Source organism: Pholis gunnellus (genome assembly GCF_910591455.1).
Source record: "Pholis gunnellus genome assembly, chromosome: 23".
Classification (NCBI taxonomy): domain Eukaryota; kingdom Metazoa; phylum Chordata; class Actinopteri; order Perciformes; family Pholidae; genus Pholis; species Pholis gunnellus.
The window spans coordinates 13848563-13875973 of record NC_136550.1 but is presented as its reverse complement, the minus strand read 5'-3'; the positions used below and the strand labels follow the sequence as shown (position 1 = coordinate 13875973).

General features: G+C 41.1%; 3 protein-coding genes across 4 annotated transcripts; 2 read left to right on the top strand and 1 right to left on the bottom strand.

Moving 5' to 3' along the window:
- Window positions 1–1250: 1250 nt before the first annotated feature.
- alox12 (arachidonate 12-lipoxygenase) lies at window positions 1251–15517 on the top strand. Its single transcript, XM_079184350.1, has 15 exons — window positions 1251–1369; window positions 3552–3698; window positions 3806–4007; window positions 5507–5588; window positions 6410–6532; window positions 6864–6970; window positions 8086–8258; window positions 8414–8557; window positions 9154–9357; window positions 10047–10133; window positions 10230–10399; window positions 11411–11532; window positions 12088–12188; window positions 12277–12447; window positions 13778–15517. Exons 2-15 carry the CDS (start codon window positions 3552–3554, stop codon window positions 13955–13957), a joined length of 2013 nt encoding a protein of 670 aa, XP_079040476.1. The 5' UTR covers window positions 1251–1369; the 3' UTR covers window positions 13958–15517.
- Window position 15518: 1 nt separating this feature from the next.
- Window positions 15519–18709, bottom strand: LOC306714346 (ribonuclease kappa-A-like). The gene is made up of 4 exons (XM_079184351.1): window positions 18277–18709; window positions 17539–17621; window positions 16524–16647; window positions 15519–15920 (listed from the first exon to the last, which is right to left on the bottom strand). Exons 1-4 carry the CDS (start codon window positions 18349–18351, stop codon window positions 15903–15905), a joined length of 300 nt encoding a protein of 99 aa, XP_079040477.1. The 5' UTR covers window positions 18352–18709; the 3' UTR covers window positions 15519–15902.
- Window positions 18710–19395: 686 nt separating this feature from the next.
- On the top strand, window positions 19396–24034 carry LOC306715034 (BPTF-associated chromatin complex component 1). Of its 2 annotated transcripts, none has more exons than XM_079185254.1 (5): window positions 19396–19723; window positions 21073–21167; window positions 21289–21509; window positions 21953–22060; window positions 22912–24034. In XM_079185254.1, exons 1-5 carry the CDS (start codon window positions 19703–19705, stop codon window positions 22974–22976), a joined length of 510 nt encoding a protein of 169 aa, XP_079041380.1. In that variant the 5' UTR covers window positions 19396–19702; the 3' UTR covers window positions 22977–24034. The 2 variants fall into 2 exon arrangements, with proteins under 2 accessions (XP_079041380.1, XP_079041379.1); XM_079185253.1 differs by having other exon boundaries at window positions 21271–21509.
- The last annotated feature ends 3377 nt before the right edge of the window (window positions 24035–27411 follow it).

The window sequence follows — 27411 nt, the reverse complement described above, 5'->3', positions numbered from 1 at the left end:
AGCTGTACACCGGCTCCATCTCTGACAAAGAAATAACCCGTAGATCAAGTCTAACACCGCTTCTGTTGCCTGAAGATGGAGTCATGGCTGACAAAAGGTTTTTAATGAAAGATATAGAGGAAGATGCAATACGACGGGATGGGGTTGATCCTCTCTCTCTGCTGCCTGGTGACAGAGTACCAAGGCCCTCTGGACATCGAAGGTGATAAACCTGTCCAGCTGGTTGGATTCAGCACATTCCCCAGTTAAGGACAGTAAAGTTGGATCTAATGCAGTGCATGTATGATTTGTATATCTGTATTGTGTGTGAAATAAAAACCATTACCATCTTCAAGCATCCCAAGTTTCTATTTGCGAAAGGAAAGGCCTGTTTGAATGAGATCACACCTGTAATGATGCTGTCTTAACATGTTTCAGACTGTCACAGGGCTAAATAGACATACATGGAAATAATACTGTACTACTAATTTCATAATAATAAATTGACACCAACATGGCATCTACTAACATATTATAGCATGATGACAGCATATGGTTTATATTTTACTTTTATATTGAAGCGATATCTGAACCTCTGATGTTTAAAAAACTGTTGGAAAAATAAATAAAGAAGTGTTTTTATTATGAGGACATTATACATTGCATAGGTCGTACAACTTTTTATTTGAATGTGTCTGTAATGTATTATATTATTTAGTTCATAGAATAGCAACTGTAAGTAAATAGACAGAACAGGAAATGCAATGAACGAAAAAAATTAGCAAAATGGTCATTATAAAAAAATGAAAATTGTAATGAAAAAGATAATAAAAGACAACAGACTCATGTGTTTCCCAAAATATTGCAATTTTTCTTCAAGTTTCACCATTAAAGATTGAGCCAGAAATCATCAGCGTCACTCTGTGTGCTTCTCTAGAATGTGGAACTTCTACAGCTGCTGGTATGCTGCTCTGTAAGAGAGGCTATCTGCAGCCCCATCTGTGCAGCCCGCATACTGACCCAACTTCCCTTTGGCAACTTTCTCTCTCTCTCTCTCTCTCTCTCTCTCTCTCTGTGTGTTGAAGAGCAAGGTGAGTCTACACAAAGGACTGAGTGTGAGAGCAGAGAGTCAGTGGAGCTGTGAAATAAGAGGGAGGGGGAAAAACCTCTGCTGAAAAAGATTCAAGCTGGCCGCAGAGAAACAGCCGTGCTGACCAGATAACTGTTGAACTTCCAGATCCGTGAGGACTTTCAAAAGAGAAGAAACTGGATACGGAGGGGAAAGGAAATAAAGAGGGAAGTGCCAGAATACAAACGGAGCCAAAGGAAATCTGGAGGAAAAGAAAAGAAGGGGACTGATACTCAGCTGTGAACACCATTCTGGACGAAGGTGAGTGTTCTTCTCACTGTGGATCCGCTCTCATGCTCACATGACGCATTGACATTTTCAAACTTGTGTTAAAGAATGTAGATTCCGCTCGGCTGGTGTGGACTCACAAAACAAGTCTTTTTTTTAAGGAAGATTTTATTCCAGTATTCAAATTTCAGATTTGCCTTCAAACTCGTCACCCTTTGGTAAAGAGTCTTGTCGAGCATGTGAAAGTATCACTTGCATTATTATGAAGATGCTTCTAGGCGTTTGAAGTAACTCAACGATGTTCCCAGACCCACTCATGGAGTTTGCAGCCACATCCCACTGTGAAGTGTTCAGTGGATCTGTTTGCTCTTCAGCAGTCTGTCCTTTAGCCGACCCCGCCATGGGAGCGTATCACTGTGTTTGGTAAAACCACCGTGTTGGCTCAATGCAGAAGCAACACATTACTGCTTGGAGCTCCACATGCACATATATACAGTATATATACAGTATATACTGTATATATATATATATATATTTAATTTAAAGGAGCCCAGAGCAAATCTATTGAGGGATTTCCTCCACGCAGGGCGCTACACATGTACACATCTACCTGAATTCTCCTCCAAATATTGATTTAGGCAATAAATCCATGCACTTGGTTTTTTAAACAGTTTTCTTGCTTTATCAGTACTTATATATTTGTCTAAGTATTATTTTTCTCTGTACTAATGAGATCAGGGCTTATAGAAGAACTAAGGAAACAATTCTACCCACATATTAAAGTGCAACATATCCTTTCTGTAAATCGAAAGGTTATAGCGACATTTGTCCGTCAAAGCCAAATTAAAAGATATATTTGACTTTGTGAATAATACCTAAGATATTCCATGACAAAAGTGTCATTTATTGTGGGACAGAATGTTATTTTTAAACGGAGAGGAAAATACCAGCTAAAAACAATATGGCTAAAAGTAATTTAAACAATATATTATTTGAAACTAAGACGATGATACAGGAGTCCGTAGGTCAGTGGTGTTTGTAATGTGGAGTGGAGGTGTGGTGTTGTGAAGGACAAACAAAGAGGGAAAACCAAACCTAAAGGGTAGACGGAGAGAGAGAACGAGAATGAGAAAACAGAGCACAAGAAGTCTCCGTCTATCTCTACCTGCCAAAGGAAAAACCCAAGAGAGCGGGAGGAGCCCTGACTGGGTCAGAGGCCGTCACAGGAGCTACTTTAGTCACTTCCTGCTCGAGGTACGCGGGCTGTCAGACTACTTCTCTGTTGGCTCATCAGCGCATTTGCATCAGTGTGGTTTAAACATTAGCTTACTTTTGGAACTGGTATTCAAATTCTTATCAGGGAATTATCCTCATATCAGCACGCCAGTCCCTTCACAGAATACGTGACAGCTTTCAATAACACATGCATAAAACAAAGTTATCAAATATATATCTCTTCTAAAGTGCTGGTTTACCTGTTCAGGATAATATACGGGGACATTGCAGCAAAAATTATCCGGAAAGTTCATTTACGCACAAATTCTCTTTTCTCATGATTTATAGATGAGGCCTGCTGTGAATGGTTGTTAAGTATCATTCTTCAAATCCACTACACTAGTACTTTTAACTTCACTGCATTTATTTGACAATTTGAGTTACTAGTTAGGCGACTTTGCAGATTCAGATGATTAATACAAAATATAAATCAACTAATAAACTATGATTTATTATTAAGTAGTATAAATTAATAAGTATATCAAATACCTAAAATGAGCTCCACCTTTATCAGCTGCAACATGAAAGTGAAGAGCACATCAATGCATCAATAAATATAATCCAATGATATTGGCCAACCGTAAATATATTATTTGAAATGGGCTATTCTGCATAATGAGTATACTTTTACTTTTGGTACTTTAAGTATATTTTGATGGCAATACTTTGGTACTTTTTGAAACATCCAAGCCAAACGAGGAGAGAGCCAACCAGCCCAGCTGTTGAGAACTGTCAAATTATTTTCGGTTTATTATGAAACTGTGGCGGGACGAAATAGACTTTGGCGGGCCGCCACAGTGGAGCATTGTATAGCAGAGAATAAAGCATTAGAATAAGTCTGTAGAATGGTGACCTGAAGGAGGGCCATCGGGTCTAATCAGTGCAGACTAATTTGCAACATAAGTTAAATGTTCAGCTGCTTGTGTGCTCACGTCCTCAGATGGAGGTCTACACTGTAAACGTAGCCACTGGTACATCAGAGTATTCAGGCACCAACAACTACATCTATGTGACCCTGGTGGGGGAGAAAGGGGAGAGTGAACGCACCCTGCTGGACAACCCCGGACTGGACTTCTGTCGCGGAGCGGTAAGTGTGTGTGGAGTGACAACAAGTGATAAAAAGCGTACTGATGTGTGCGTTCAGACAGTAATCGCAGGTACGATCCTCCTTCTCCATCCCTCCATCTGTGTCAGGTGGATCAGTACAAGGTGACCAGCCCTTCGCATCTAGGCGCCCTGCTGCTGGTCAGACTGGAGAAACAGAGGTACTGGTTGGAAGATAACTGGTTCTGTCGCTACGTCACGGTGGAGCCTCCAGGCGAAGACAAAGTGCTGACTTTCCCGTGTTACCGCTGGCTGATAGGAGACATCAAGTTGGAGATAAGAGAGGGAACAGGTAGGAACGATTCTAGGAATTCAGAACCAACTATGTGAGCCTGCAGCTCTTACCTTGGATGCTGGGGACACACCTCTCCTGACAGTCAAGCATGAAGTTCTATTTTAGTGCCAATAACATGCAAATCCTGGCGTGTGTGTGAACAGATCATTCTTTCAGCTGTTTTATAATCAGCTTTTGCTATGGACCAGCCTGTGCCTCGATGGATGGAGCAGTGTAGACTCAGAGGTGCTAACTTGATATCCATTGTAGCGAGAACTTGTCACCGATCCTAATCTTGGATGAAGGGCGGTACAAAGCTTTGTAATGTCAATGTTTCTGCGTTGCAGCTGGGTGAGGTTAGAGAAAGATGGAGTTAAAATGCCATACAGCTGTAGTTTAGCTGTGGCTTAAACACTTGGTTAAGGTTTATGACAGGCTTATTAGCATTTGGGTTTTTGGTTCCACCACCTCGACCTCCACACTATTACTTTCTCAATCTCCACTGAAAGGACACACTACTAAAATCTAAATGCTGACCTGGTGAATAATCAGTAAGAAACTGAGCTGAGACTCTGGAACTTGGAGTTTTCATCACCAAGAAGATGTTAAAAGAGGAGATATCACGCTTCAGATCGTTAGGGTTGGGGGATGAAAGGATCTTTAATAAAAGACCATAAAGAAACACTTTCTATTTAAAAAATAGAACATTGTATTTCTGCCGATGTCCATTTGAGCATACCATAAAAGTTCTGTCAGGCTGCTGTAACCCTCCAACATCTATTACACTCTAGTTACAATGCACATGTGCCAAGCCCCATAACTCCCAGTGTACCAGCCTGTTAGAAAAATTCACGCAAGACCGATGGAAAATCATTAATCTGTTAACATTTATTCTTTGCAAAGAAGGAGACAGGGTCGAACACATACATCAACGTGCCGAGACTGCTCAGAGATCTGGCTCTGACACTGGTACATATAGCATTCTGTCACAGGAGGTGACACCTACACAATACACATACATATGGCGTCAAAAGAACAGAGGGTTTGTAACTTCACTAGAACATTTGGTCTTCAATGAAGGTCCACAGTTCTTTGTTTCTCTGAGTGACAAAAGGAAGCCTGCTAAGTCTAGCAGGACGCCATATCAAGGGTCACTCATTAGATTGACTCCGTCTGCAACTTTATATACCATTACAATCAGTGCTGAGTGTTCTTTCGGCTAGACTAAACAACTGTGGCGCTTAATGTCAGAGGAAGTTAAGGACACCAAGCATTTTAAGCACACCTTATCATTAGTCATTTAGATTTTCGGATATCTTTTTTACTTTAACACTGAGTGTAAACGTTTTTTCTTCACCAAAATAAAATAAATACACAATTTGTGGGCAGAGGAAGACCCTCCTCTCTGTTGGCCCCGCCTCTAAAACGTTGGTGCAGAGGCCATGAGCCCCTGTAGGTCTGAGCTGTTGCTAAAGGTGCGCCTTCCTGTCTCCCTCCTCCTGCTGCTGCTCGTGTAGCGAAGACACTGAGGGACGACTCCTTACCCCAGCTGCTGGCTCACAGGAAGACAGAGCTGCAGGAGAGACAGACAACTTACAGGTCCGACACACACAACGACACAACAAACACACTGGATGTATCAAAGGTTTTTAATGTATCATATTGGTATCATGCTGTGTGTCGCCAGAGACGGGCAGTATTTCTATTACTTGTATTTGAAATACGTATTTCAATTACTTTTGAGTATTTTGTAATTTGTATTTGATAACGTAATTTGTAACAAAATACTTTAGAGTGGAGTAATTTTGTATTTAAAATACTCAAAATACTTTCTCCACGAATCAAAAAACAGTTCACGAGTTCAGTCTTCAGATCTTCAAGTTCAACGGATTGTCTGTCAAGTTAAATATTGTATCTGAGTGTGACAGATGTCAACTAGCTTGATGTATAATTTATGTCTGGGTCTGGCTACATAGCCTATTGTATATACATGGTGATGATTATAATATCAAGCTAGCGATCGATGCTAACATGCTAGCGATCGATGCTAACATGCTAATGACGCTAGCATGCTGTCTAGGCTAGCGCATAGCCAGTGTTTAGCAAGTTAACTTCTCAGTTGCTTAGTTAGATTGACATTCTGTGACTGTTCTTCCTTTTTGTGGGGTTCACCAGAGCTTTGTGTACATTATATAAACCTGAATGCTCTGCTATACCAAATTGTGAGAAAACAGAAAATCCAGAAAAAAGTATTTCCTATATTTTAAATACAAAATACATGTATTTTGTTACATTTTCTGGCACCAGTATTTCGTATTTTGTATTTTGTTGTAATACATTTATTTGGGGGTATTTTGTATTTTGTATCAAAATACATTTTGATGTATTTTTGCCCATCTCTGTGTGTCGCTGTCTTTCAGATGGGTAACATGGACCCCAGGGTTGCCCAGATGTATCGACGCTAAAACAGAAGCGGATCTACCTCAAGATGTCCGCTTCGACAACGAGAAGAGGAGCGACTTTGAACATTCATTACACTATGCGTAGGTGGTGCACACACACACTAACAACATGCATTCGCTGGCCTCTGATCCTAAACTTAACCAGCCAAATGTAATGCACAACTTACCCTTATCCTAACTTAAACCTAATTCTAAGCTTGACCTTCAAACAGTCTCTAAAGTAGTGAGGGCCGTGGACAATGTCCTCACAATGCATGAATATCCTCACTATGAGGGTTTAAAACTGGCACTGGTCCTCACAAAGACGTTTGGTCCCTAGATAAGAGTTGAGCTCCTACACTGTGCTGTCTAATCAGATCTGTAGGCCAACAACGTGAGGAACATAAAGTGAATATGCACGTCTTTCCATCAGCTTACTGGAGCTGTCCCTGAAGAAGCTGGCCATCAGGTTCGGGAAGTCCTGGAGCGACCTGGACGATTTCAAACGGATCTTCTGGAAGCTGCGAAGCCCCATAGCTGGTGGGTAAATACACACTACGCACTCCTCCCAAAACCTGATTGGGAAAATGACCTTTCTTATAGACAAGAAATGTAATATGTTTAATATAAACAATCCTTTTATGAACACACATTAATTGTACGGAAGATTTAGAATGCCTAAATAAAAACAAATCACAGAAATAAAGTGAAATACGATACACATTGTTATATATATTTGCTTTTCATGTATGTATTACTTGTGTCATAATTAAACGAAAAAATATGATAAAACACAAATAACTGCCGTTATTATCTTCAGTTACTGAATGAATTGTTTTTCATTGTGACATGGATTTTCCATGTTATTATTTCAGTGTCAGCATAGGCCTGTCAATAGTAAATGCATTAGTTTTCATGAGGTGAAAGGAAGCTTTTTCTTTTTTGGAGATGGAGATGTGTTGTTTATGCCAAAATGAACAACAATCAACTGTCCAATCACAGCTTGGGGGCGGAACCATGGCTGGACCTCATTATTGCTGACACAAGCTAATGGCAGCCATGACGGACAGCCTGACAATTTGTTTTCTGTGTTTTGACTTGAACATGGCATGGGGAAGACATGTCACAATGAAAATCAATTCAGTTATTAAAGACAAAACTCTTAATAGTTGTCATTTTAACATTTTAGCTTTAGATGTCCTACAGCCTACTTTCTTTGAAGCATACTTGAGCCTTTATATCTTTGCTTTCCCAGATTAAAGGCCTTTAAGCCCAAAGTTAGCTGGCTAACGTGCTTGCTAGCTTGCTCTTCATGTACAGCAGATATGTAGGTCTTTAGTAAGACTCTCGTAGATGTGTTTGACTGTCAGACAAACGGGTCAAGCTAGCTGTTAGCGAGTTAATCTCTTCTCGACTAACTTTTGTCGAAGCCTCTATTACACAATTGTTTTGCTAAAGAGGGAATCTATCACCACTCTCTTTAGAGCTGTACTGTGAGTCATAGAAGTAGATGTTGTATCAAAGCTTCATGGCAGGTGTAGTTGTTGAATCAACACATCCTCATACCTATAACTACAGAATAGGTCAATGACTCCCAAAGCGACATATATGACTAAAGTCATCACGTTTTAAACACATGTCCGTCTCTTACTCAGAGTACTGTATGGAGCACTGGAAGGAGGACCGGTTCTTTGGCTACCAGTGTATGAACGGCTCCAACCCGAGGATGATCCAGAGGTGCAAGAAGCTGCCAGAGAACTTCCCCGTAGTACCAAACATGGTGCAGAGCTCCATGGCTCCCAGGACCAACCTGGACAAAGAACTCAAGGTGGAGAAATATTGTCACTATGATCTAAACTAATTAATGTGACACAACAAATACAGCAACTGCATAATTGTGTCATTTGTCCGTTCATTCAGCTCATACTCTCTGCTCCTTTCATGTCCAGATTCTTCTTAATATTCTGCTTCTCTCCTGTCTAGGCAGGTACCATCTACCTGTTGGACTACGCCATCATGGATGGGGTTCCCACCAATACAATCAGGGGCAAACCTCAGTACATCGCTGCTCCACTCTGTCTCCTGTACCAACACCCAGATGACGGACTCATACCTATTGCTATACAGGTATCTCATTCACACCCATCAAGTTATTGAATGAAAAACCTAAAAAAGAACATCTGAGGTTAATGAATGCATCCTTCGAATACTGAAAATATGAGAATATTGAATGAAAACCTGAAAATATTTATGTAAATCTGACAGAAAATATAGAAAAACCTGAGAATACTTAATTTAAACCTGAGAAATATGTTATATAATCATAGAAAAATGAAAGAAAATCTAAGATAATTTTGTGAAAACCTGAATGCAAAGAGCATTTTATCAAAATCTCAGAATATTGAATGTAAATCTGAAATAATGTCATGAAAATCTGTGAAAATGCAACAAAAACCTGTAAAATACTGAACGTAAACTTGATAACATTGAATGTAAATGTAAGACAAAACTGAATGTATTGCTTAAAAAACATGTATGAACATCAGAGACAGGCTGCACAGCTTTTTATAATCCTCAGTTGCAGCTTTTAAACTACAGTGGAAACAAACCTGGTGGCTAATAACAGCGGTCCGGGAGGTCCGGGAGGTCCTACACACGTGGAGTTCAGGTTGCCTTTAATGCAGTGGAACAGGACTGTAACAGTTCCACCTCCTTGTCCTCAGCTGGAGCAGACTCCGAGCCTGGACACGCCCATATTCCTGCCCAGAGACCCGCCCCTGGCCTGGCTATTGGCTAAGATGTGGGTTCGTCACGCTGAGTTCCAGGTGTTCCAGCTGCTGTCTCACCTGCTCAGGACTCACCTGGTGATAGAGGTGTTTTGTGTGGCTACGCTGAGACAGCTGCCTGCTGTGCATCCTATATATAAGGCAAGTCATATTGTTCAGAACTGTAGTTTTCACTTAGTCTGTCAGGATATAGAGAAAGTTTGGGCAAATATGACAAAAAGTTGTTTTCATAAAAACTGCAGCTTTAATGTACATCAAATGCAGAGAGAACCAGACTTTTAGACAACTTTGATTTCTAATATCCCTTGTTCTGTTAAGACAAACTCAACACTTCTTCCTATTTACCTGCTGTCTGAATTAATTCATAGATTCCCATATCACTAATTATATCAGTACAATAACAGAGTCATGTCATACTCACCACTGCTTAAAACAGATATTGTTGCCTTCCACTAATTGGTTTCGGTCTCTTCCACTTTGTCCTTTTTTTGATTGCTGTTAAGTTAATGAAACTCAACACACCCTGCAGAGATGTTTCACAATAAAAGACCACCAGTGGCTCATAATCCCTCCCTTTTAATAGCAAGCTTTTAATTTGAAACATCTGCAAGAAGTGCTGAGTTTCACTAATGATAACTTGAAAAAGTAGAAGCAACCGGCAATAATTAGTGAATGAAAACAATACTTGTGTTATAAAGAGAAAGTGACATGACTGTCGTGTTGTTATTGCTGAGGAATTGTTCATTTGACCTTTTTCCAGACCTTGATTAGTAACAGTTCAGCTGTTGGTGCTGTCATCTGAGACTCTGTTCTGTGTGTTCCCGCTGCAGCTCCTGGCCCCTCATCTGCGTTACACTCTAGAGATCAACTGTAGGGGGCGCACTCAGCTCCTCTCGTCCACTGGCATCTTCAAAAGGGTGTGTCACCGGGCCCTTCACCTCATCACAGACACATTATTGATTTAAAAACCCACTTGATGTGTTTAACGATCTGATGGGGATGATTGTGTGTAGGTTGTGTCTACGGGTGGTGAGGGCCTGGTGATTCTGGCTCAGAGGGAGTACAAGGGCCTGACCTACCACTCCCTCCAGCCTCCCAATGACTTCCCCGACAGAGGCGTCTCCCAGCTCCCAAACTATTTCTACAAAGACCACAGTCTGATGCTGTGGGAGGCCATCCTCAGGTATTACACCCTGTGCTCATACTAGCAGCTGGTAGGACACTACAGCTGGGTCTGCTGCTTTATTCTGAGAACAAGAAGACCAAAGTGAAGTTACAGCGTCTTTATCTTCAATAATGGGACTAAATGAAATGGAATATTTAGGTGCTTGGTAGCTTGTAAAGCCATTTGAATCCTTCAGATTTGATTGGACCAGTAAACATAATTCACTATATTAAAATGTATTAAATGGTTTACAGTAAGCCCACCAGTATCTAGCAGATCTCACTTTGCTCACTATCCACACTGGATATGTTTCTAAAACAATGAATACAGCACACAGATACCTTTCTATACTAGTGTCCTCCTATCTATACCCAGATACTTTCAAATCACCACAGTATTGAAAAGCATCGATGTAGATTCACTGGAGATCATTTTATATCTGGATTTAGAAAATATATATACTATAAAATGTCAAACACAAAATGTACTTCTGAATCATTTCATTGGACATTGAAGTGGCTGTGTAAATAGAGTATTATATCATCAGCGTAAAGATGTATTGTGTTTGAAGAGAAGGTGATGGGATGCACAGTTGCTCTGGATTTGCAGTGCAAGTGGTCCAATTGATATATCAAACAAAAGTGATGGAACAGGGAAGCCCAGATGGAAGCTGATATGATATGTAATAATGACCGGATAAAGTAACATTCACATTTGTTAAATGCTTCCTCTGCGTTTCTTCACATGCTCATTTAGAAGTGATAATGGTCAGTAAAAGTAAAGTAATATTTGGGTGACATAGGTTGCGTTGTAAAATGAATATTTGCATTAAATGAACCTTTGTCACGGTGTCTTGGTCTGGCTGATACGCTCCTCTGGATTTCTGTATGTTGGGTTGAGTTTCAAAAGTCTTTAGTGTTCAAATCATGCACACAAGCTCACTTGGTGCTATTGATTTGAGGGAATACATTCTGTAATTTGAGGACATCACTAAGGGCCAAATGCATTTAACGGTGCCTCTTCCTTCAGTTTTGTCTCAGGTATGGTAGCCCTGTACTACCAGTCAGACCATGATGTGCAGGAGGACCTGGAGCTCCAAGCCTGGATTAGAGACATATCACTGGAAGGCTTCGCAGAACTCCCCAAATTTGGTCAGTTATTAATATCCTGCATGTTTATCTTGATTTACACACAGGTTATTGTTATTTATTGTTGGCTAAAATCAACACCGTTTGTCGTAACACATTGGAATTATGGATCACATTAGCTGGGGAAATAATTTGGCAAGCTAACCAACTAACATATCCACTCAGACAGTATAACATTGGTGATAACATAAGCGAGCAAGCAGGCTAAGGTTAGCCAGCTAGCTGTTACTTAGCATGCGGCATGGATATGCTGTTGTTTGCTTTGTAACGTTAGCTGATAAAGTAATTTGCAAATGGCAAACTAGCCCATGGGATGAACCGGCGTGATGAAACAGACTCAAGTAATGTGCCACGTAGCTACACACTGTTGGTGCCGTAGTGGAGCTGTAGAGAGGCAAGGTACTCGGGAGCTAGCATAAATGTCACATCCTTCTGATGTCTCAATATGTACCATAAGTCACATTTTTACAAAATTTGCAGGAATCATTCACCTAAACGCACAGTCAGAAATGATATATTGTTTGTGCATTTAATTCTTGATGGTGTATGTCTGCTCAGGTCTGCCCAGTAAGCTCAGCACCAGAGAGGAACTCTCCACCCTGCTGTCAGTGGCCATCTTCATCAGCACCGCCCAGCACGCTGCCACTAACAACGGACAGGTGCTGCACGCCACAAGGAGTCGCCGCAGTCACATCCTGCACAGAGGGGCTTTAACTCATTCTCTCTCTGTTGGTGTTTTTTTCCCAGTTTGACTGGTGTGCCTGGGTCCCCAACACCCCCTGCACCATGAGACACCCTCCCCCAACAGACAAGGATGCTGTCACCATGGAGATGATCATGGCCACCCTTCCTGATGTCAGCCAGTCCTGTGTGCAGATGGCTATCACGTGGCATCTGGGGCGAGCACAGCCAGACGCAGTGAGTCCACCTCTGTCTGCTTTATGTGGCAATAGATCATATATTAAACGAGGACTCCAAATTCTAATTTTCATAAGCTGACATTGCTGATGAGTGAAAGGGTTGAGTATAGAAGCCCTCAGAGGCAAGTGGAAAAATACAATTCTGTTCATCCATCTTTTACGCCTGAACATAAATGTTTTCTCTGCTGTGTTTGTTATTTAGGAACAGGTGAAAAGGGAGGTTTTGTGTTTGTTGTAATACTCATTTAGGCCACAAGAGGCTGAATTGAGCCACTATCCCATGTTCTAAATAACACACAACACACAATACATCTATCCTGTGTTTAGAGTGCATGGAGAAATTCATTTTCCACCTGTTCTTAAGTCATAAACATGAGAGAGAAAACTATTTAGATAACCAGATTGTTGTTTTCCTGACTTGCTTCTCGGGGCTTCTGCAGCTGAGTCACTTCACTCACTTATTCATTCAAGCAGACTGAGTCCACAACATTACAATGGAGAGGAATGGACTTTAATCTATTGTGAAGATATTTAACCAGCGGCGTGTCTTTCCAGGAACAAGCTCCCTTATAATTTGGCGGTTTCTGTTTCTATAGGGACCATTTATTCAGTATAAAGTATTCCAGAGTAGTTGATGTCTGCATGCGGTCAGTAAAATAAGAAAATGAATGCACAGGCATGGAGTCTACATATTAATAATGAAGCACATTGAGGTTGTATTAACATGTTATGAAGATGAGATTAATGGCTGAAGGCGGGGATCTTGGCTGGTCTTAACATATGAAGGTTCTACATCTATTTTGTGACACTGGGTAAAGTAAACATTGTCATTTCAGTTGGTATTTTTAACGTGATTCATTGTATTCAAGTTAAAATCATGGAAATTCAGCCTTAATGTGGATTACAGCATTATCAAAAATAACAACATTAAGTTAACATTAATCAAATAGCAAAAGAACACAACAGATGACAAATAATACAGCGTACAATTATAGTACAAATGACAAGAATGAGAAAAAACTCAGTTTTAAAAAGTAGTGTAAGAAAGTCAAGACAAGAACGTTTTGTGTTCTTGGAACTGAATAACTTGGTGTCTAGTAATAGCGAGAACGTGTTTCATAATAAGATGAAATACCTGGTAGAAACAAGAACAGTTTACTGTTTATGATTATTAAACGTGGTCGGCTTCACCTTTTCAGCCCCGGCACCACTGGCTCGGCACATTGCCGCTGGTCTTTCAGACAGCACACACCGCCCTGACACTAGAGGCCACGATGTTCATGAATATTTGATCAAATAGACGTACTGATGTGTTTTCGCCCACCTAGATTCCGTTGGGCCAATACACAGAGGAGCACTTCACTGAGGGGCGGGCCCAGGAGCTGATCGACAGGTTCACAGCAGAGCTGAAGGAGATTGAGAAGCACATCATGAGTCAGAATGAAGGACTGGAGCTCCAGTACCTGTTCCTCCTGCCCAGCCGCATAGAGAACAGCATCACTATATAAAGAGACTAACAGACTACAAGATCTTTTCAGTTGATCATTGCAGGAAAATATTCTAATTACATCTGCTGTGATTTATGGAGGCCCTGAGCAGCAAGTGAGACCTTTACACACTGTAAATGAATCCCTCGTTTATTTTGTGGGATTATTTTGAGCTTTCTCACAGACCGCAAAATATTATGTGTCGACACAATTTTTCATGGAGCGAGGTCGTTTTTTTTCTGTGCTTTCGCACTAAAGGCGTCGACCAATCCCGTTGTGCGGAACAGACATATTCAATACGTCCACTGTTCAACAACATAAAGGCTCTGTAGTCCGAACCAAGATGACAAACTTTATTAATCCTTTAAACCTTGACAAAGGCAGCGCAGACCAGCTCCATTTCATTCTCTCTTACTTTCCCCAATAAAAGCCCTGGACACATACACTGCATGAGTGTTTACCAGAGGGAACTCACATTCAGTCAGAGCATTGCGCTTAAAGGAAACTCATTCAAATATGTTACAGTAGCTTCAGGCTTCAGGTCCTGCTAGTTGGTCCTCTGCCTGTGTGAATCTATTCAAACCAGTTATGTAAATGTTTTGCCAAATCGCATCGCTGCCTGTATGAAAAGTTTTGATGCAAAATATGCGCAGCCGAGTATTTAGCATTTTTGTGTTGTTTAGTCGTCACGTGTGTGTATGTGGAAAGGCTTGAAGACTGATCTCAAATGTTTTCTCTCCTGTGTTTATAAATTAAGAACAGGTGGAAAATAGATCATTTCAGTTCGTTTTTCCATCTGTGAAGACGGGTGTAAAAAAAAAAAGCATTCATGTTGTCTTCCAGGTGAGTTTTAATTGACTTACTAACACACAGTACCTTGTGTTGGGAGTGCATGGAGAAATAAAACTCACCTGGATGAAAACATGAACGCTTCTTGTCCTATTTAGGCAGTGGTGCACTTCAGCCTCTTGTGGCCGAAATGAGTACGACAATAATATTGTAATAATATCAAAAAACAAATAGCCTACCAAACCTTTCTTTTTTTTAAATGTTTCACTTAGCTTTCGGGGCTTTTCTTAACGATTCAATGTTGTAAAGACACACAAAAAAGGTGAGTAAGGGAAAAAAGACATACATTTCTTTGTATGAATATTAGACCATTTATGATTTTTATGACATGTTAAATTAAACGTGTGTGTGTCTGAATGTCCACCAGAGGCAGTTTGGTTGTGTCTCAGCCACATCAACACCATGGTCACCACATCGAACGCGGCACATTTTAACTGGCCTGCGCTCAGAAATGAAGCATGAAACATGGAACTGCTTCCACCGTAACACGTTGAGTTAAGCTCTTTTTGTCGAGTTAAACATGGATTATTTTTGTCAGTGCGTTCTTTTAAAATTATTATACAGACAATATTTTCATCTTTAGGCATTTACCAGGTTTTTTTATATTTTATATTATGGTAATTATGGCGACAGTTGTTGATGTGTTGAAAAGCTAGAAAGTCATGAACAAAGCTAACTTTGAAGAAGTGAAACATCGGGGCTTGTGGGAAATAAACAGTCTAATCAAGCTGACTCAGGTCTCAACATACCTTTAATGTTTGAAATGGATGCTGCACATTACAATAAGGACAAGCTTCAGAATATGATTTCAAGCTGACAGAAATGAATACCTTGATATGACCAACATTCCACACAGACACTCTCTTGTACAGTACAGTAGGCATCAAACCCAGGACACAATAATTTACAACCTTTTACATTTTTCAACAAGAAGAATCTCTGAGACAACAACAACTATTTACGTTCCAGTGGTTATTTTTTCTTTTCTTAAGAATTCAGTCAAATCATTTCAGCCCTTGTGATCAGAGGTAGAATTAATCTCATTTTAAATAAACTGATCTTCCACACACAGCGTCCGAACACTGCCGCTGGGAGCTCCTCAGTCCAGCAGGTGGCGCTAGTGCACCAGGTACTCCTGAAGAAGAACAACACAAAAAACATGCACCATTAACAGCAGAGAAATTTTTCATAAATCAGTTGAATCATTAAATATTATACTGATGGATGGATATTGGTGGTTTTAGATAATTATCATGATATGAGTACTTTCACACATACTCTATTCCTAATTGCTGATCATAATGTGTGTGATTTAAGATTTTATTTGGGGGATTTATATTTTCAGCCATTTTTTTTGGTAATTCTTAAAGAAACATGACGGCCATCTTGTTTGTTCGGTCCAAAGCATTCCGGGGGTCATATTTTAAAGGGTACATATCATGCCCATATTCGGGTTCATACTTGTATTTTGGGTTTCTACTAGAACATGTTAACATGCTTTGACATTCAGAAAAGACATTCTTTTTCTCATACTGTCTGTCTGAATGTACCTGTATTCCCCCTCTGTCGGAAACGCACCATTTTAGCGCCTGTCTCTTTAAGACCAGTCTGTTCTAATTTGCTTGCGAGAAAAATATGTTGCATCTTTACAAAAGGTGTAGTTCTCAAGCTGTTCTAATGAGCCTGCATGTGACACTAGGAGAGTCAAGTCTGATCGGGGTTTAATAAATGTAATCACCTTCTGCTTGTTGAGCTTCATCTGGCAGGTGGAGAAGGCTCCAAACAGGATGTAGATAGAGGCTGCTATGAAGCAGTTGTAGCCCACACTGTTATACATGGCGTAGATCCTCTGAGGGTTTCCACTGGGGGGGGGGGGGGGGGGGTTAACACAGCAGCATTAAAACCTGCCAAGTATTGCACATCTCACAAAAAGACTTAAAGCAGTAACTATTTCAAAATAGATAGATACTTTATTCATCCCACAAGGGGGCATTTGTTAAAACACAAATGGTACTGTTCAAGAAACAGTTCTGTGTGTTAAAGGTGCAATGTGGAATTGAACTTTTACAGTCAACGAATGAACTGACATGATCAGCACAATGTGAAGAGGCTACAGTGCTGACGTTACGTTGCAGAGATATCTACTGAAACGGTCATGCTAACCAGCTAGCCGTGGCCCGTCCTGTCTTTTAATACCACTTGGTCCCCCGAGACGCGATAGTGAGTGACTGTAGCGTCCAGACTGTCCTCAGGGCAAAAGACGAAGACGAAGAAGAAGAAGAAGAAGAAGAAGAAGAAGAAGAAGAAGAAGAAGAAGAAGAAGAAGAAGAAGAAGATGAAGATCCACGGAGGACAATCTGAGCCAAACACACGGACGGCTAACGTAAACTATAGGCCGACGCCACTCGAGAATGTTTTAAGTTAGCAGTATTATTTTTTGTCTTGCGTTTGCACTATAAGCAACAAAAGCAGTCAGTGAGTCCCCGTTGAAGCGTTGTTCAAACGCTCGCTGCCTTAAATATGTCAGAGTTTCAGCAATTCCGTAGAATTTTGCGTATTGTTGACCTGATGTTCGTTAGGCGTTTGGCTGTTCACTGTAACTTGAGATCGTAAGAACCCATTCGTAGAGGTCAAACACATGGAACATGTGGCCAGATGTGACGCACCGCCCCTTTAAGTAGAGAGAGGCAGAGGCATCGAGCCTCGGTGCGGCCGTATACATCTGGAGCGAGGTGTGACGGTAAAGGTCTTACTCCTGGTAGATGCTGTCGTCAGTCACGGGCACATCTTCAATCAGCACGGCTGAATGTGTGGTGAAGAAGATCCCCAGCATGGCCTGAGGAAGAGGAGGGAGACTCGTTACTGAAGGGCACCTGAAGATACGGAACTAACATTCAATTACATTCATGTCTTGTATAATTGGTAAAAAAACCCATTTGAGGCTCTTTATGTGATGAACACCAGAGATTATGAATTATACCTAAATACTCATCCGAAGTATGATTATGCACAATGTAAATATTTCATTACATCAAATTACACGCACACCCACTCACACACACACACACACACACACACACACACACACACACACACACACACACACACACACACACACACACACACACACACACACACACACACACACACACACACACACACACACATATACAGGAAATAATTCGAGAAAATGTCTTGCAAACTTTACTGCTCCCTGCAGTAACTCAGTTTGAACACAGCTGATTTAGAGAGGAGATGGTTCAGTTTTATGGTCTTTGGGAAGTTGTAATTTTGGATATTTTCACTACCACATTCATTACAACGCGAGAACTAATCAAACCCACACACTCAGTACAAGGAAACGCGCTGTCTCCCTCGGACACGGGTTCAGTAAGACTGAGTTCTGTTCTAGTTCTGGACTGTGGTCGGTAGAGAAATGAAGGCATGATTACCGAGGAAGAAAAAAAGCAAAGCCAGAGAATCACACTCACCAACATTATAACCCCCCACGTGCTCAACACGATCCCACACGCGGCGAGTTTTGGTCCACAAATCAACCCACGCATGATTAAACTCTGTTCTGTGGCAGAAGAAAGTTGACTTGCTGGTCCGGCATCGGTCACTTGTTCGGTCAGGTGACTGTGACGGAGCACCCCGGAAGTGTCCGGGATGTACAGAGTTGAGCGTTTTGTCAGTTACTTCAAAAACTTTTCTTTCGCTTTTAATTAAAACTTTTCAAAGTTAATGAACATAAAACATAAAAAGCAAATATTTTATTTGAATATGCCGAATTATATGTATTTGATTTGATGCACGCTGAATCAAACACAGTTAATTGTACGAGATAATAAAGATAAAAATGCTTCGATTAGACTTATATAACGATTACTGGTGTCAGAAAGTAACCGTGCGTGCTCTTTGAGATGTTTTAGTGAAGTGATTAACCTAAATTGTCCGGATGTAAAAGAACACATCACGTGACCTTCCTATCACTGATGCTGCATTCACGTAATGTCGGTAGAATGGAGAGAAGGGGAAACGTCCCTGTTTATGAAAGCATTATTTCAAAGTAGTTAGGTCCACCTTGTGGTCACGTCACACTTAATCGCCTAAACATCTACTTTTGAAAACACATAGCCGCAGATTTTTATCGCATGCGCATGGGATTGAAAAGTGAATGGCTTTTATAATAATTTTTATAAGTTCTGCAAACCACCAGATATCACTGTGCTGCGTGCTGAGTTCAATGCCACCAAATTGTCCGTCTTTTAGAAAGTCCCAAAGGCTTTCAAAAACACAAGATTATGAATTTAGACAACTTGAATGTACATATACATATCAATGTATTTCTACTGAATGCAAACAGGTCCTTGCAGTATTCTCATGTTTATTTGTGTAACATCATAATTTCATTCATTCACTGCCGATGGTTTCCTCCTTTTTTGAACGTTTCTAACTGGTAGCTACTGTCTGTTTATTAAGTGTGCCATTGTTTCACTTCCGTCGCCCACTTTTACATTCAATCATAATGTCTCAAACATGGGGCGCGATAAAGAATATCATTACAACTGGAGATTACGAGGAGACAGTGAAGGCGGCACTCTTCTTGTGGTTGTATTGAGTGACCTGACCCGTTTGTCTCCTGTCGCAACGTTTTCACAGCAGATACTAAACTTTAAGTGCACAATGCAACGTGTGATTCAAACGGTGGACTTCTCCGGGCACCGACACTGAAAGCGGCGGAAGAGCAGATTTGTAGATGCCCAGCTACATCAGGAGGAGCACCACATGCTAACTTTCCTAGCTAGCTACACTGTTAGCATCGTAGCAGCTGTTCCGTCCAATTGAAGGCATCACTGAGGCTCCTGCACACTATAAAGACCAAACACAGTCTATGGTACCACGGAGACCGGCAACATGACCTCAGCTTCCACTAAAGTAAGTATTTTACACACGAACTACAGAGAAGTAGTTGGCCGCCGCAGGTATTCAGGTCGGAATTGTATTCAGATATAGTCTATTACTTGCAACATACACAAACGCGCGAGCCCCTCGCTGTGTTTCCCGCCGCTGCAAGGTACCATAACAGTGGGTTAAAGGTCACCCCACCGTTGAGATATGGATTCAGGGAAGTCAGACGCTTTGATCAGTTCTTTGGGAAACGCTTGTAGTTTTCAAGTTGGTGCAGTCCCAGTTTTCATACAGCTTCTTTTAAACTGTAAAGGCAAGACTGTGTGTCTGTCTGTCTGTCCACCCTGTCTGTGTCTGAAGAAGAGCAAATCCCTGCAGCCAGCATTCAACCTCTCAACATCCAGGCAACCTGAAACCACAATAGCGGAGGATGTTTTAATAGCGGCACATTAATACACATAGAACTTGGTCATGTATGGCTGTATTGTGCATTTGTTGGCATACTTTAGTTCATGTAGTGAATCCCTCACACTGCCTATTGTTAGCACACATCTTCATGCGATCCCTGTGTAATGATGCATACTCCCAGGAGGCGACCTCTTGTTCTGAAGAGTGAAGCCGATGTGGAAATGTCTTAAAACTTGCGTTCTCTCTAATGTCCACCAGGGGGCGACTCCTCTGGTTGTATAGAAGTCTATGAGAAAATGACTCTACCTCTCTCTGGATTTATTACCTCAGTAAACATTGTAAACATGAGTTTATGGTCTCAATCTCTAGTTTCAAGTCTTCTTCAATACAGCATGATGTTCATTTAGTAAATGATGGTCCATTTAGAGTCAAACAGACCATAAAGCAGGGTATGCTTTAGGGCGGGGCTACTGTGATTGACAGGTCGCTGCTGCTACCAGAGCCGTATACGCTTCGTCACTCCTCCGCATTCCAAATATGGCAACTTTTCTTCATCGGTTGAGACAGACGTATTTCAAGATGGTAAAACTGCCAAATTGGATGGATGGATGGATACTTTATTCATCCCCAGGGGGAAATTTGTGTGTTACAGCAGCAAGGAATTAAAAAATGCACAATATATACACTAAAATAACAGAGTAGGATATATTATATAAGAAGATAAAATAACAAGAATGCACAGTATATACAATGAAATAGAATAGTGTTAAATTAACTAACTAGGTAAAAATCAGTAGTGCAAAAAAAATCAACCAACAGCAAACAACAAAAAATTTGAGGTTTCGTAACATCAGTCCACATCACGATGTCTACTTGCACTTGTTGTATACAGTCTATGCTCCATGGAACTCACATTACCAGACACTGTTTCCGGTGTCCGGTTTAATGCTAAAGTGTGTGTTCCACAGGTTGGGGAGATCTTCTCCGCAGCTGGAGCTGCCTTCACCAAACTAGGAGAGCTCACCATGCAGCTTCACCCAGTGGCGGACTCCAGCCCTGCAGGGTAACGCACACCCCAAATACTCATACATATTAAGGGTGACTGAAGGGTGTAACCCCATGTGGATGCTCCTCTTAACTTGGTGTGAATACTAAAGTCAGTTTAGTTCCCATCCTCCCTCCAGCGGTCAGACCAAGAGCACCGTGAAGAGGAAGCTGTACGAAGACGGGGCTCTGCCCGCCTCCTCGGACGGGCCCAAGAAGGTCGTCAAGAAAACCACTGTTGCCGTGGCGACGAAAGGCACGCCGACCGTGGTCTCTGTGCCCAAAGCTCAGGTTGTCATGGCGTCAGGACTACAGGGTTCCACCTCCAGGCAGCCCACGCTGAAGAAACAGAAGACCGCAGGTGAGTCGGGAAAACTGCAACATAAAACGTATTCTGTTGTGAATGTTCCAGTTACTTCTTTATCAAACCTGACAATTAAACAACGACGTAGAATCCACACACTGTTCATCTTACTCCTGGGAGAACGTTGTTGATCGGTAATCGATCTCCATGAGGCACAAATTATTTCCACTATTTACATTCTTCTAAACTACACCAGAAAACCACAGCGCAGAAGAAAGCGTTGCATCTACTCATGCAAAGTTTCTCTTTTTATGTAATGGTTTTAGCGTAACGTGTTCATCTTTCTCTCCGTGTGTGTGTGTGTGTGTGTGTGTGTGTGTGTGTGTGTGTGTGTGTGTGTGTGTGTGTGTGTGTGTGTGTGTGTGTGTGTGTGTGTGTGTGTGTGTGTGCGTGTGTGTGCGCGTGTGTGTGCGCGCGTGTGTGTGTGTGTGTGGAAGTAGATGTGACCCTCAGTGCTCTTAACGACTCAGATGTCAACAGTGATCTTGTGGACATCGAGGGACTGGGTGAAGGATCCAACTCCAAAAAACTCAACAACTTTGATCAAGGTGAAGTTCATGAACGCACCACACAGAGGGGGTTGATGTGGGAGGAGTTTTGAGTCGGCTGTTCTCTTCACCGCATGCTGCCCCGCCCATTTTTTTCCCACTTGTGGTTCGAATGCAGTTGTACTGTTTCTGGTTCTGATAGCTATCGAGCTATCGCCACATTGGTAGTTCTTGATTCAATTTCTTATTATTCTTTTTTAATAGCCCACGTTTCTAGCTTTTCTGCTGTAAATTTCCAAACAGGCGTTCTTTGAATAAACTGATCACATATTTGGAATCTAAATGGTTAATTTCTCATCTTAGAATTGAATCAAACTTAACGACTGTGTGTGTGTGTGTGTGTGTGTGTGTGTGTGTGTGTGTGTGTGTGTGTGTGTGTGTGTGTGTGTGTGTGTGTGTGTGTGTGTGTGTGTGTGTGTGTGTGTGTGTGTGTGTATCAAAGCCCGATATCTCTTCTTCTGTCACAGCGCTCCATTGTTGTCCAGAAGCTATTAGAAAAACGTCAATGTTGCACTGGGTGACATGTTCCTTTATTACCATCAACACACACACACACACACACACTGTATTTTATTCTGACTCAATCCCTCAAGCGCCGTCCTGCTCCCACAAATACTGACCAAAGCATCAAATGTGGATTAATCCGCTGCTGAAAATAGTCCCCAATAAATGCCCTACTTCCTGTAACGTTTGTTAAAAACTACAGTGACCAGCTGTTTTTGGAAATTACTGAGCATAAATAAATAAAGGAACCATATATCTGTGATCTGTTGTGAGCCTCAGACAGTGAGTAACTTGAGACTTCTCTCCTTCAATAGAAATGTTCAAATGCTGTTGTTTTGTCTCCACAGATAACCTGAACCTGGACTCGAGCCTCATCATGAACCCCAGTGACCTTCCTCTGCTCTCCCGTTGACCTTTGACCTCCTCTGGACTTGAAATGATGGACGGAACTATGACAATAAGAGCAAAGTTGTGATAAACTGGACTTTTCATTTGAGCCAGAAGATGCTGACCACCCCCATTAGAGTAAATATAGTAGTATTGAATATTGTGTTGTGTCATGCAGGTCCAACGCTTCCCACCTCTGAGTTGTTGGCACTGTCAGAATCGTGTTTGGATCATGGAACATATATTTTTTACTGCAATCATTGTTAATTGAGACCATTCCCTCTCCTCCTGACTTTTGCTTTGTAGGAACGTCCAGAAAATCCCCAAAGACAGACTTAATGCAGCGAGGAAGCTGTTCTAACGTTGGTACTTCCTGTGTTTCTTTAAAGAGAAGCCAGGAAAACAAACACAACGCAGCAGAGAAACCTCGGCTGCATCATCCAGATGAAACGCTTCTCATCCAGATGCACCCGATTGGAAAGCAGATGTTTGTCTGAACAATGTAAAACATTTTATTCAGTTTCATATTCAATTCAGTCGTGCAGCATTCTGCTAATGTTTGTATTAGCAGGTGTTAACACAAAGTTCTGTTAAAACGTACCTGACTAGTTATTAGAGTATTTAGAACAAAGAGTGATGGTTCTGGTATATTTTCAATGTATTGTGTGAATTTACTTAATTCCTAACTTGCCAGTAAAAGTGTGTTGGAGGTGACTAGAGGTCAGATCAGACACTTTTCATTCCAGTTAAAGGGATATTTGTGATGTTTTGAACTGTGGTTGTATTAGTCCTTATCCGTAGTCCTAGTCCGTTACAAAATAACACAAACGAACGAGCCGTCGAGGCAGCTCCTGTGTTCTGAGAGGTTAACTTACCGTTTGTCTGTGGAGTCTGGTGGCTTTGAAGAGAGCGTAGATAACGGCTTCAGTTCCCCAGAGAACGCTGTCTGACGGCAAAATAAAGTGGTGAAAATATTCTAAATATAGCGCACACTTACACTGATGTTTCACATTGCTCACATGCTGGTACATCTACTGTAGTAACACACTGACCATGGAGAAGTAGCTCATACAACCACACTTGAAAAACTACAACCTCAAAGGTGAAACAAATTAATAATAAGAGTTGTTGCTATTCATTTATAAGTGCTGGTATCTTGAGATAACATGCCTCCTTGTCTTGAGATATTGAGTTGATACACTTTGATTAAACGCGCACAGCGCTCCGTTCAGCAGCGGGGGGCGGGGCTTCGGAGCTCTGCGGGCTCGAGCGTGTCGTCGGCAGCACTTTCTGCTGCTGTATCCTGGATATTGCCTGCTAACGCTACATGGATGCTAACAACCCAACTCCTCCTCACTTCTCCGGAGCCAACGAGTACGAGCGGATAGCCAACAGGAACAGGAGCCAGTCTGCCATTGCAACTCTGATTGTGTAAGTTTCTGCCATGCTAATTTATAAGACTTCTAATGACCGCCTGTGCTCTCACTGTGTGTGCAGCGCTGGCTAGCTAACGCTACACGCCGCTGTTTTGAACTGCGGTTACCGGTGATGCCGCAGACCTGACCCACACTGTACTGAGTGCTCTAACTGAATCATACTCTGAATACTGTTTATAGCTTATTTATTTCATCGTAAAACTGTTAATGCAAAGTAGAAGTCCTACATTCAAACTCTTCTTTTAAAGAGCTTATAGGGCCTTATGTAAATGATTATAGAATAGTAACAAAATTCAAAATGGTTCCGATCTAAACATCTGTTTGGGGCCCTTTTTATTTGGGGGCCACAGGCAGCTGCCTCACGGTAAAGTTCCCCATGAACCAGAGTGTCACCAATGTTTCTGATTAACTGAGACTTGGGTATGTTTTGGGGAAATTGAGATTAGAGCGCAGAGGCCACTTTAGTTTATCCCTTTCTCTAACGAGGAGTTGTGGTTTCTATCTGAAGTGAAACTATTAATGGTAACATTATTAATACAGTAAAAGTCCTGCATTCAAATTGATTTCAACGAGCATTTATTTATTTCAAGTGAAAGGCATTGTCTTACAATGTACTTTAGATTTACTGAACTAAAGTGGAGCTTTCATTTCTAATATGGTGCTGGATAGTCTAATGAATAATAATAATCACAAATGTGAACCAGTAACATTTCTCTTGTAAGTTAAATATTTTGGGGTACAATGAGTTGGAATAGTAACAAAATAAATCCTAATGATCTAAACATAATGAATGTAAAGCTGTTTGGGGCCCTCTAAGGTGGGTAATTCAACACACCTGCACTTGATTGTGTGTGAAGTGGTTCAGCTCACTTGTTAGCATGCTGTCGCTGCTCATTTGTTAAACACTAACAGGTCTTAAAAACACGACCAACACATCTATGAGGGCCTTTCTCAATACCCAAGTTCACAAGTATGGACTTGAAGTAATTGGAACAGCAGCTTACTTGATGACATCACCACCTCAGCTGGTCTTGCTAATGAGTTTAATCCGTTTTTTTTACTGTAAATTATTTTTACAATCAAACTAAATATGATAACCCTGCTTTTTTCGTTTTCATTTCAAATAAAAAATGATATATTATCATATATATATATATTACACTATACATAATTGTATGTATGCATGCATGTGGATCAGATCCGGATTGCTGTACTCTTTGCCGACGAGGAAAACGCTACAGAGACGTCAATACCAGCGGCAAGTTTCAAAAAGACTCGCCGAGATCAGGCTGTTCTAGGCGGGCACCGTGAGCGCTGAGCCCCCGGTGCTGGTGGGGTTTACTGCCGAGATCTGGCAGTTCTAGGCGGGAAACATGAGCGCTGAGCCCCCGGTGCTGGTTTACTGCCGGTCCCGCTAGCAACACTTCACATCTCCGAAATCGTAGGAGCAGATTTTTAAATCGCCTGAATCTTGACAAACTGACCACAGATTTGATGCTTAAACAACTAACTTCTCGCCTAAAAACATCCTAAAATTACTTTCTGTGACTTAACAACAGTAGTATTTCCGAAAGTTTCAACTTCCAGTTGTGTGATTTCTCCTCCGCCATTGTTTCCTGTTGCTGTTGCAAAATGCATTCTGGAATATTTGGCTGTCCCAAGTACACACAAGTCACCTCCAATGCATCCCCGGTAAAATGGGCGGAGCGAGCCACATCCGGGCATTTGGACCTGGCTTGGCTCGATGCGAACTTTGAATTGGAACAGTACTTGGGCTGAGACTGATGACGTTTCACAAGTCCACGAGTTCACAAGTAGGCCTACAGAGAAGTATGCATATTTAGAAAGGTTTAAGAACTTAAAGAATAAACATGTAACCACCCAATAGCTATAAAGTTCATTAGTACATTTAGAAATACTCACGGGTTTCATATCACGATATCAATCCGTCTTTATGAAAGTGTTCACTCTGGTTCTTATCGTTTCCATAGCAACGTCAATAATATTAAAACCCATCTTTAAACGACGTGCATATCAATGTAGGTATCAAAGTAGAAATGCAATAAGTGATTTATTTGTTTCTTCTGTTCGCTCATAGCCCGCGGGTGAATTTAAATTTATTCTGGTTTGAGCATTTTTACAATAAGTTGTCGACTACATTTAGTGAAATAATTTTTTTAAACCAAAACCAATATTTGTCCGGTTCTGTTGATACTTTGTATTAGACTTACACATGTGCAGTGTAATCGTTTAATCGTGAGTTTAGGCAACACAAACCAATATCTGTATTTGGCAACTTCCTCTTATAAATTACTTAATTAACATAATTACACAGCAATTTAAATGAGCACGTAGGCCATGTACGGTATTAGTATAAAATCATTTAATTCATTTTAATTAAGAGCAGCAGATACAGAAAGACTTTTTGTAACGTGTGGGCACAAACAGTATATGACTGTAATGTTAAACTGTTTAGTAGCGTTACTTAGTTATTTTGGTAATTTTTCTGATAAAAGGTTTCTGCTCTAGAAACACATTTTCACTGCACTGTTAATGAGATGGATCCTTCAGTACAACATGAAAGAGGAGCTGGAGGTTGCTTCATGTCTTCTACTGTAGAGCTCAATTACACCGGCTGATGAAGACCCTGAGATGTGGTGGAAAGCCCTGGTAAATTAAGTAGACCTTAATTTAAAATAAATAATTATTTTTTAAAAGCCTAGCATGGCTCTGCTGAGATTTTAATAAAATGATACATATTATTTTAGACATGAGTTTAAATGAGAATGTACAGACAATATGGTTGGTCAGCCGGGCCAACACAAGTTAAAGTCTCTCTGTGTGAGGAACAGCTAGAGTTCAGCATTAACAAGTGGAGCAGACATTTTCATTTTCAGACATCGGGCTTTTATTAACGGTCCATATCCAGTCATATCTCTGTCAGCATATTTAATAAATGACACAGTGCAGACGTGTCGCCATGGGTTACGAGGTACAAATCCGTTGGTGATGAAGAGTGATGAA

Coding starts and splice junctions, on each gene's coding strand:
- alox12 (XM_079184350.1), top strand. CDS start 3,552: ATGGAGGTCTACACTGTAAACGTAGCCACTGGTACATCAGAGTATTCA. Junction 10,400..11,410: donor CTGTGGGAGGCCATCCTCAG/GTATTACACCCT, acceptor CTCTTCCTTCAG/TTTTGTCTCAGGTATGGTAG. Junction 12,189..12,276: donor CTGCCACTAACAACGGACAG/GTGCTGCACGCC, acceptor TTTTTTTCCCAG/TTTGACTGGTGTGCCTGGGT.
- LOC306714346 (XM_079184351.1), bottom strand. CDS start 18,351: ATGCGTGGGTTGATTTGTGGACCAAAACTCGCCGCGTGTGGGATCGTG. Junction 17,622..18,276: donor CGTGGGGGGTTATAATGTTG/GTGAGTGTGATT, acceptor CCTCTTCCTCAG/GCCATGCTGGGGATCTTCTT. Junction 16,648..17,538: donor GACGACAGCATCTACCAGGA/GTAAGACCTTTA, acceptor CCCCCCCCCCAG/TGGAAACCCTCAGAGGATCT.
- LOC306715034 (XM_079185253.1), top strand. CDS start 19,703: ATGACCTCAGCTTCCACTAAA. Junction 21,168..21,270: donor GCGGACTCCAGCCCTGCAGG/GTAACGCACACC, acceptor AAGTCAGTTTAG/TTCCCATCCTCCCTCCAGCG. Junction 22,061..22,911: donor ACTCAACAACTTTGATCAAG/GTGAAGTTCATG, acceptor TTGTCTCCACAG/ATAACCTGAACCTGGACTCG.